The 11212-nt window shown below is 35.3% G+C and overlaps 2 protein-coding genes across 4 annotated transcripts; both read right to left on the bottom strand.

Annotated features, from left to right (window-relative positions):
• Positions 1-348: 348 nt before the first annotated feature.
• Positions 349-8055, bottom strand: LOC149724578 (uncharacterized). 3 transcript variants are annotated; one of them, XM_089893113.1, is made up of 9 exons: positions 6598-8055; positions 6398-6517; positions 6265-6327; positions 5857-6015; positions 5194-5235; positions 4964-5133; positions 4805-4869; positions 4487-4581; positions 349-4417 (listed from the first exon to the last, which is right to left on the bottom strand). In XM_089893113.1, exons 1-9 carry the CDS (start codon positions 6803-6805, stop codon positions 4287-4289), a joined length of 1053 nt encoding a protein of 350 aa, XP_089749239.1. In that variant the 5' UTR covers positions 6806-8055; the 3' UTR covers positions 349-4286. The 3 variants fall into 3 exon arrangements, with proteins under 3 accessions (XP_089749239.1, XP_089749240.1, XP_089749241.1); XM_089893114.1 differs by having other exon boundaries at positions 4964-5100; XM_089893115.1 differs by having other exon boundaries at positions 4964-5028; positions 6598-8053.
• LOC149724577 (uncharacterized) lies at positions 7375-10779 on the bottom strand. The gene has a single exon (XM_089893112.1). It carries the CDS (start codon positions 10103-10105, stop codon positions 8114-8116), a length of 1992 nt encoding a protein of 663 aa, XP_089749238.1. The 5' UTR covers positions 10106-10779; the 3' UTR covers positions 7375-8113.
• Between the last annotated feature and the right edge of the window lie 433 nt (positions 10780-11212).

Below are 11212 nucleotides of genomic sequence, written 5' to 3'. Positions count from 1 at the left end.
CGTTGTTCGATACATTTTTATATATGTAAGCGAATCCGAATATGCGTAGTTGAAAACGTGGGTTTCACATTAGAGTTTGTAACGAAACCTAAGAGAAGAAATTCGTTTGTTAGGAATTTACTCTTGGAAAGTCAGTAACAGCAGCACCTGCGAGTTACTAAGTGGCCAGTGTTTCCACTTAGGATTTCGCAATTAAAGGCTACAAATTACGTACGTGGTTATTTAAATAGGTTTGTAAATTGGGGGGTTTTAAAGTAGTGTGGGGGTGGTCATAAATGGTAGCTGTAGCTCTCTATGCGTACTCGATCCTGAACCTCATCTAGGCGATCGAAATGACTAGCACCCAACTCAACAGATCATTGACTTCTTTATTTGACAAGACAACGGTGGCGGAGAACAACACACGAAAGAGTAATCGCGGAGAGCGTTCACGACAATGCCATGACGAAAACGTGGTGTCCAGTATTTGGGCACCCTTTTTATAATAGAAACACACACGGCAAAAAGATAATAAAACGCCCAGTGAGTTTGCCCCGTACAGTGTGCAGCGTCCCCAGCGGGCACAGTAACGTAGAAAAGACGTCCTAAAATCGTCCAGACGTAACCAATTATCGACGTCGAAATTTCGGTCGAAATGAAGTCGAAAGTGCAAGAAATCGCAAGTCAAAAAGACGTCGAAATATCTATAATATATACTTCATTTAGACGTCTGCAACATTACGTCATTCCGACGTCTGCAACATCACGTCGTTCCGACGTCTGCAACATTACGTCGTTCCAACGTGTGCAACAAATACGTCATTCCAACGTCTGCAATGTTACGTTGTTGTGACCACTTAAACCCTACGTCGTTCCAACGTCCGCATTACTACGTTGTTCTGACGTCGGCAATATTACGTCGTTCCAACGTCCGCATTACTACGTTGTTCTGACGTCTGCAATATTACGTCATTCCAACGTCTGCAATATTACGTCGTTCCAACGTCCGCATTACTACGTTGTTCTGACGTCTGCAATATTACGTCATTCCAACGTCTGCAATATTACGTCATTCCAACGTCTGCAATATTACGTCATTCCAACGTCCGCGTTACTACGTTGTTCTGACGTCGGCAATATTACGTCGCTCCAACGTCCGCATTACTACGTTGTTCTGACGTCTGCAATATTACGTCATTCCAACGTCTGCAATGTTACGTTGTTGTGACGTCTGCAATATTACGTCATTCCAACGTCTGCGATGTTACGTTGTTCTGACGTCTGCAATATTACGTCATTCCAACGTCTGCATTACTACGTTGTTGTGATGTTCTATAATCTATCTAAATCATTGGAACATCTTCAGTGAACTTTTTTTCACAAAATTTGATATTTATTTATTCCAATTCACTGGAGTACTGGACTAGTGTTGTGATATACAATGAAAAAACAGAAATTTTAGTTGCAACTAGTTAAGAAATTCGAATGGTGGCATGTACTATGTACAAATAGATTCATGGTGGCAATGAAATGAACAAAGACATTTTACATATAAACAATCACTGCTGTAATGGTGTGAATCTGTGATACAATACGAAAAACTATTGTTAACGTAATGGTGATATGACAAAGAACAAATGTTTAGTCGTTTTGGTTATCAATAAAAACCAAAAATTTAACAAAAAAACAGAATAAAGAACAGCACAGTCATTGGTAATGAGCATTCCCAAAGGTTAAATATATAAAGTAAAACCAATACACAAAAACTAAAATAAAAATACCTACAATTTATCGTGTTATTCAATTACAATAGGAGCATAACTCTAATGGATCAGCATGCGAGTTATAAAAAATTATTTAAGACAATTTGTAAATATGTATATTTCATAAATTTTGCTAACATTTTTACTTTAACTAAACGTGTTTGTTTTTTTCGCTAGTTCAGATAACATTATTAACGCGCTAATTAAGTAATGTCAGGTGATAATATGAATTAACTCATTAGGGATGAGTAATGCAAATATGCATTTTGAAACAAGTATTTAAAAAGTTTATTCATAGTTGGTAAAAGTTCTTACAGTTGGTTTTATTTGAAAGAGGAAGGAATTATCAACCAATAAAACGTTTGAAAAAGTCATCATAGCATTTAAAAGTTTTTACCAAACTTGATTTGAAAACCATGATTTCTTAAGAAATGGGTCTATATTCTGACTAAAAATTAAGGTTTTAACGTCATTCCGAATAAAAGCGATTTTATTTAATCTCTATGTTGCTCAGAGGCTTCTCCGTTTAAGTCACCGGTTAAAAATGCGGTTTTGCGTAAAAAAGGCTATATCAGCTGTTTTTACAAGTTTTTTAGGTATTATGAAGCAATTTTTACATAAGTTATGTTTTTGTGTGTATATTATCTAACTTCATTTTGCTTCTACATGTGGTTTCTACTTTTACATTCATAATAAATCGTTTTTGGCAAGTTTTGTTAAGATTTTAGCGAAAATAAACTTTCACAAAATAACGTCATCAGGTTATAAGTGACGTAATTAATCCCTTTGACGTCACCAAGTCAAACAATCATTTCAGTTAGGTAGTAAACATACCAGGAATCAAATTTGCACTAGATTCTTATGTATTTTTTCCCTAAAAACTCAAATTACACATAAATACAAGATTTCTGATGACATCATTAGAGCACGACCGATTATCGCTTTGCCGATATATCGGCCGCATTTTTGGTGATTTATCGATTATCGGCAAGAGCATAAAATGACCGATATTATCAGCGCTAAGTAACCAGATGGCCAGCAACGTGCGTACGTAAGAATTAATGCAGAGCGCTACCTTGTTCATAAACGTAAACTCATTCGCATAGCTAATTCAACTTGTTCGTAACAATCTAACGTATTAAACTAGGTCAAAGCGTTTGATCACGCGTCCACCGCATATCATGTTTATCAGGCGCGCGTAACGTCGAGGTTACTTTAGGTCACTTATGCGTCTTTCTTGAGCGTCAACGTGATACACGAATAAACTGCATTAGCTAATAAATATAATGTTTGTTTAATGGAGAGGAGGTAAAATTTATTTAAAAACAATTAAAAATTTACCAATTAATTAATTACAAGTTCACTAACAACTAATTAATAATAATTAAGCCTGCAGTTTGAATTTTATCGGCTACATCAGATTTTTCGGTTTTATTCAGTCAAGTTTTTAGGTGCATTAAAATATCGGTTATCGGCAATTGAAATTTACAAAATATCGGTATCGGTTTAAAAAAAGCAATATCGGTCGGGCTCTAGACGTCATTCAAAATTTGATAACATCATTAAAAAAATCAAAATACCATGTAGCAAATTTTCCAAAGAACAAAGGTCTAATTGATCGCTTTTGGCTGCCACAAACGCCTGTGCCGCTAGAGAGCAAAATGTGAGTCGGTTTAAAAATAGGAAATTTCTTAAAATATATCTCGTCACCAAAGGGTTAAGCAAGCTGTTGCAAACATTTGAATTTATTTGGTACTTATAGAGCTTTAGGTTTAAACTTTAAACATGTGTTTTTACCCTTCCCCAAAATTCCTTTTTATCAGACTAGCCTCTCGTATTTTAAGGGTTAATTCCACGTTAATTAAGTTAGGCACCAAAAATTATATAATTATGACCCAACGATGTACATAGGGGGGCAAAGGGAAGCGTTCGATAATTTTTTCCTTCTATTTTTATTTAATTAAAATAGTTTTTAAGAACAGCTCTTTAGATTATTTAGGTTTAGTAATCCCGGTATATTAAGATACGGTAATCAAGGTGAGCGAGGGGGTGTTTTAGTCGAAAAAGTGTAATATTTGACTAAAAAATTTATACTCATATGCACTTTTTGCATCTGCGTAGAGTACCGGAAGTGGAAATACATCACGCCGCCGCCCACAATAAAAAAAGTTTGTCGCTGTGTTTAACATTATTGCAATGATTGGTATTAATAGTTTAAAGTACACTTTGGTAATATCGCGTTTGATCAAACTAGAAAGCACTATGTGACAGTCTGTCCAAATGCAAAATTACAAATCTTTTCTAGACATCAAGGTATAATAAATATTGTTCTTCCAGACTAAAATAATTTTTTTTATTTAATACTTCAAAATCGAAAAGTTTATGTTTTCTGTTTTTAATTACCCCACTTGACTGTAAAGATTTTGCTTTATATAATAATTTTGGGAACACTGTTTTGTTGCTTACAATGATAATTGTTTGTTTTGTTATTTTATGAAAATGTTTTAACTTAAAAGAATAAGGTTTTTTTTTCTTCTGAACATTCTACTGTGTGAGGTTGATTCTTTCATCAGAAATGGACCCACCTTTACGGGAAGGAGCATGCTTCAGGTAGTTTCCTACACGACTTTTGTATTCTTGGTCGGAAAACTTTGGAAAGCTTTCCCTCACGCATTCTGTAAACAGAAAAGTTAAAACCATGTTTCAAGGAGTCATCCTACACCATACTATTTTTTTAAACTCACCCAAAACAATTTCATACAGATTCGAGTTTGTGAAAGCTATTTTTCCATTGGTTCCATTTAAATTCATGCGTGACATCAGTCGATTGGAGAATAATCTAAATAAAACAGGGTTTCAATTTTACAGGTTTGTATTAATTAGTTAGTCAAGCCTTCCTTAAACCAAAACAAAGTGAACAAGCAGTTAAGCTTCAAACAATTGTTCATATAAACAAAGAAACTTGTTAAAAGGGACCACACCCAAACCTTATTTAATACATTATTGAGAAAATATGACACCCTTGATATAGCAATAACAAAATTCAAAACAATTTGACTTACTTTTTAAAAATCGCATGCAAACAATCCCTCTCGTTTACACCCCCTGTTACTTTCAGTTGTGCAATCTAAAACAAATAAACAGATGTGAGAAAAGAAGCAACAGTTCACTAGACTATTTTTCCTAGCACAATTTAACTAAAGAGATATTTTACTTCTTACAAGACTATCTTTCTTTTCTTTAATCTCCATGCTTGCTTCAAGCTCTCTCAGTTGTTCTGCATTTTCTGCGGGTTTAATGTTAATAAGAGCTGAAGGTTGAACTGTTCCACCAATATTCTTTAGATTATCTCGTATTTCTACGAGGAGAGAAAACACCTTTCTTTGAAATTCTATTAAATTTTGAGAGAAGTAAAATTATACAAGCTACTTTACACTAAGTCTGTACTCACTTGAATCAGACAGTGCACGCCTTTCATGCTTTCTGAGATCTGCTGCTTATAATACAAAGAAAACTGGTTAAATAAAACAAATTTATGAAGCTGCAACAGTCAGTGATTGAATTTTATTAAAAACATGCTATAGGTTATAGCTTGCAAAAAAACACTATTTTACACTGTATTATAGTACATAGGAATGTGCTGAGGTCGTAAAAGCTCGGGTCAGGAGCCCGAGCACCTATGACGTCATCAAGGAGAAAGGCGTTTGAGAATACGTTCCTACTCATTATGAAATGTCATAATTAATAATTATGTTACAATAAGACATGTGAAGTAACAACTGAACAAAAAAAGGTTCAAAATGCAACACGGCAATGCTTGTTATTCGATCGATTTCGTTACCTGATAATTACGAACACGCGACAAACATAAAATCGTAGTTTTAACAACCTTTCTATCTCACAGTATTTCAATGTTGCGAGCAACATTATAGCAATAACATAAGGCTCAGCGCTCGGCCCAGATTTCACCCGAGCGTCAAAAAGGAGACGCTCAGACACGAGCTTTTGAGTTCTGGCTCGGCACATCTCTAATAGTACATGATGCAACAAACACCAATTAATAGGTACTAAAATAGAAAAATCACCAACTCAAATATACCAATGGAAATCAAACCTGGCGCAGATAAAACTGATGAGCAAGCGGGGCTGGAACAGCTGGACATGAATGAGCAATTGTTATCTTCACGATCAGGATCATTATCACTTAATACGGGAATTGTATCGTCATCGCTTTCTTCATTGTCAAGTGGTGGCAACGTAAAACTTCCAGGATCTAATTGAGAAAACAAATGATTTATGAAGTGGAAGGTGTGTAGTTTTAGTCCAAGTTTAAAGTTATGAGAATGTAAAAGTTATGAAAATATTCAGATAACAAAAGTTAGGCTTTTGCAACAAATACAGGGTAAGAATCAGCAGCAAAAAATGTATTGCAAAACTGTTACAACAGAAATGTTGTAGCAGAGGTAATAATATTAATCTAACCTAAAAGCAGTAACAAAATTAATTTAATAACAAAATATACCAATTCGAGCCTTTTTATACGTAGGAGGTTCATGTTCATTTTCCGTAATCCCAGAAGAATAATCTAAAAATCCCAGATGAATAATATTTTAATAACTATGTAGAATAAATTATAAAAATAAATAAAAATACACCTGAAACATAGTCAGTCATTTGTTTTTGTTTGCGTTTACGAACATCGCTGATTCCTATCTCTGAGACGTCTGTTTCTTCAGCCGATGTATCATTGTACTTTTCGCAGTCGCTTTTATTATCTGTTTAAAATTAAATTCATGTTTTTTTTGGAAATGCCTTCCTTGTCACATTGTACATGTATTTCCTGTCACATATTTACCTGAAGAAAACTTTACTTTTATAATGTTAAACTGTTGCCAGCTTTCTGCAGGAGGAACTTCCTTTTCTAATAATCTGAAGGAATTTTTTTCCTGTGTAGGCCACCAAATAGTGTTTTCTAATAAATTTACCCAAGACTGTGGAATTACCCCCTCCTCTTCAACATTGCCCTCCTTCCATGCTGCCAACACCCATCTTTTTAATAACATTATTTTTTAATTCTGTTAATATCTCAGTAGCTTTTATCCTCTGAAACAAATACAAACATACTTATACAGCAATAAATTTCAATCAAAATCAATAAAGAAATGCCACAAATCAAAACTAAGAAAATTTAACAGATTCTTAGTCAGGCTGGGAAAAACCTAAAAATTGAAAGCATCTTGCTGGCAACCTCAAAGTAACACGTAAATTATTTTTGTGCCGATTATTCTCACAATAGCAGTTGAATGCATTTAATGTGTTAGGGAAGTGTGTTGGCAGCGGTGTAAAAAGTGCCTATTTTCGATGCCGCCGGCATCGGCCGGATTTTTTAAAAACTGCCGGCAAAAAAACGGCCGGCGTGGGAATCCGGAATTTATTTACTTGGCCGGCTGCGTAACATCTCGTTTCGTGTTAACGTATGCGTAAGTTACCTATTCGTGCAGTTCTGACGTAACAAACAGCTTTATATTATCATAAATCCGGCATATATGCGGAGACAATGGCAATTGTGACGTAACATTACTAGCTATGTCGTAATGCACTTGCGGTATTTGATTGCGCCATAATAGGGATTGTGACTAATGTAATGTAATACGTAACAATACGAACAAATATTTCAACTCGTGTTACGGAATATAAAACACAGACAATCTTAAAGCACTATTAAATTCCCGGTAATTATTATTACAAAGAAAATTAGTTGCAGGTAGAAACATGTTTTTTTAACTGTAGTTGGTAATCGTCGATTAGTTTTATAGTTTTATTAAAGTAGCAATCCTAGTAGAGTATTCCTTGCTTAAACTAGCGTCTGTTATTACTTTCAATGATTGACACGTTTTTAATTAAATTCTTACGCTACGAAGGACCGGGGAAGAAATCGTTGGCTTATATCCAAAAGCCTCGTACATGGTGAAAGCGGCACACGAACGCGGGGCTAGATAGAGAGGCAAAATTTGACGTCAGAACACACGCGCCGCGCCGGGAAAACTGCCGGAAAAATATAAATGCAAACCGGTATCGGCCGGATTTTTATTTTTTACATGCCTGTGTGTTGGCTTCAGATAACATTTGCGCATTTACTGTGAGGGACATTCTGGTATTCAATCGACCGTTGGTATTGTATAGACATTGTTTTTAACGCTACAAAGCGACGCACACTGAACATATAAACAAGTGTTAGCATGGTTCAAACCTGCGTTAAGTTAAGCAAGATTTATTAAAGCCTTCACGCAAGGTAAAAACATTTTTCCCATCCTGATTATAGATTATATATATACATACTGTAGTAATGGCATAAGCGTGAAATGGAGTTTTTAACAATTTACAGATAAATGTAAAAGTGGGATTAAAACATACCCTGTTTTATATGGCAAACAGACTACTTTTTGAGTAAGTTCATTTCTGCACAGCCTACAACATTTTCGGGACTTAAGATTACAAGTAAAATATATGTTCAGAATTTTTGAAGGAATCGGAACATCAAAAAAGTTTCTCATTGAAGAAGGACACAAAATGTTACATAAAAATAAATCTTTCGATAATTGCTTTTTCACAATTGCAAACTGCCTAGAATGTAACAAAAAACAACCATCTTTAAGTGAAGTTGATATATATATTGAGATAGGGTTACACTCTAAAGAAGGTGAAACATTTTGCAGTTCCAACAGTCGTTTCACTATTTGCACATCTGGACTTTTTGAATTACGAACCAAGTTTTTTAAGGTACGAAGATAGTTTTCAAACGGAAAGGCAGATATGTCGTGTAAAGAACATTTAAAATATTTAGCATCATCAGCTAAATGTCTTACACAATGAACATTGTACACAGTAAATGTTTCACCATAAACTGTCTGACTAGTTTCTACAAAGTATTTACAAAGCTTTCTAGCGTATGCAAGTTTTTTTGTTCTAAAGTCACCAGGATGAAGTAAAATTATCATTGCAACTGTTAAACTTAAGAAATGGAAATATATTTGATTGCTAACAACACCTTTCAAAACGACAATACTTGTATAAAGTAAAAACTGCCGAAATTCAGTGGCTTTCCATCTATCTAACTCATCCAAGCTTCTTGGCTGTCGCGCGAACTCTCTTGGAAGCCTTCCACGTAATGACAATAATCGATTAGACAAAATATTTCGTACAGTAACAGTTAATCTAGAAGGTTTTGGTCCTTTCTTTAAAAACATTAAGATGCGACGTACCACTCCAAGACAGATTAAATGCATATAGTCCAAGGAGAATCCATCTATACAAGAAATACCATATCTAACAAGTGGTGATAAAGATTTTTGATGATCAGAATATCCCTGATTATTAAATTGGCATTCAGTACGCAGCTCTGAATCTACTTTTTCATTGTAAACTACCCTGCCACACCACGTACCTTTTACAGTACAGCGCTCACAACCGTAATAGGAATTGTGATTGCGAATACCTTTTATCAATGCTCGAGCTGGAGCATCACACACAAATGCTAAAATATCCACATAGAACGTATGGCCTTGATAGGAAAAACCATTTTTGAGTTTATGATACTCATTTAAAAATTCACACAAGTACTCTTCTATTGGACTAGGTTTACAATTGCCATAGAACAATGCAACAACAAAAGGCTGAAAGTTAGCAAAATAACACAAAATTGGCCATATTTGTGAATTGGAGGATTTGAACAAAGGAAGACCATCAATGTTCAATTTAATCTGCAGGATACTTTCCACTGACGGTGATTTTTGAACATACAAATCAAGACATCTGTATAAACCATACTCTAAGCCCAAGTAAATATAAGAACCCATACACTTTGACAACGTAGAAACATGTCTAGGAGTATGCATAACAGTTCTCGAATCGGCAGGCAGATCCATACCTTGTTTACGTAGTATAGATAAAAGACCGTTTAAACCTGATCGTGTAATATGGTGGGTTGAAGACCACTCCGCTAATTCTCTGGATAATGAATTAGTTTCACGAGAATAAGAACTATTCATTTCAGCACAAACAGCGTTTTTTTGAGTTGGCATAGGAACATTGCAATTATCCTCATCAGAACTGCTGCCTAAGCTATCAGTATCAGAAGTATACAAATATGAATTAGTGTCAGTATCAACCTCTCGTAAATCATCAGTGTTCGACTGCGCATGACTTATTTGAAAAAATTCTGGAGCATTGGAAGTCACTGATTTAGAACCACTTTTGTTCTGTTTAAGTACACCATTGCAGTTATCAAAATTTTCGTCAGAATCTGAATCGACAATTTTGGCAATTTGTTTTTTCATATACCTATATCGCTTATAATATGCCATCCTTCACAAACATGAATCAGATATCGATTAAATTAATTAAAAAAAGCATTCTGCATAAAAACTGAAAAGGTAGAAAATCTTAAACTTAAACACTCACCACGACGACTATACAAAACCGGCTCTTCAATGGAGTACGCGCATGCACCGAACATTGGTTTAAAACTGAAACCAGACGACGAGAAGGAAGCTACGGGTGCCGTCAGGATTTTCAATTCCGACACGTAATAAAGTTGCATTGTTGCGTATGTCATTCCCGCCAAAAATAGGCATCTCTGATTGGTTAGTACACAAGTAATAAACCAATGAGCAGGTGTTTGATGATGTGACGTCAAAGTTTTTATCGATTGGTTGTACTTGTAATCAGAGTCCGTACTGCGTTTATATATGGACTCTTCCGAATATCGGATCGCTGCTGGACGCTCATCCTACCATTTTAGGCGTAGGCCGTTTTGTTCAAAGACACAAAACAACGATTGCTTTAATTCAGTGATCCCTAATGGGTTATATAAATTACACTATAAAAGAATAATCACCCACAAAGCTACATATATGTAGTAACTCGATAGCGGGCACGAGGTATGTGAAACAGAAAAAATCCGTATTATAACAGCTGTCGATGTCTTGCCACGTAAGAATATATACGTTACACCCCTTTATTCATATTAAGTCGTGGGCATGTCGATGCACATGTTAGGTGGGACACGTTAAAGTGTGTGATACGGGGAGAATTTATAAGACTTAGCGCACAATATAAAAAGGCGGCTCAAAAGGCTCAGAAGGAGTTGGAAAATAAATTAGGAAATGTAGAAGCTGAAATCGCGGATTCAGGAATTAATCCAGATGATAGTCTTTTGGGACACAGAGAGCAACTACGCAGTGAATTGAATGAAATGATTGAACGTCGTTCTCATGGTGCTACTGTAAGAAGTCGTGCCCGGTGGGTCGAAAACGGTGAAAACTGCTCAAAATTCTTTCTAAATCTAGAAAAACGTAATTCGGAGAAAAAGTCAATTTTGCGACTGAAAAGTAAGAATAAGGTGCTGACGAATCAGCTGGGTATAATCAATGAACTCCGTGATTTCTATAAAAAACTGTATGATCCAGGTC

Source organism: Ciona robusta, unplaced genomic scaffold (assembly GCF_009617815.1).
Source record: "Ciona robusta unplaced genomic scaffold, ASM961781v2 AP042727.1".
Taxonomy (NCBI): Eukaryota; Metazoa; Chordata; class Ascidiacea; order Phlebobranchia; family Cionidae; genus Ciona; species Ciona robusta.
Note: the sequence above shows the minus strand (reverse complement) of the source record. Positions and strands in the feature narration are given on the sequence as shown.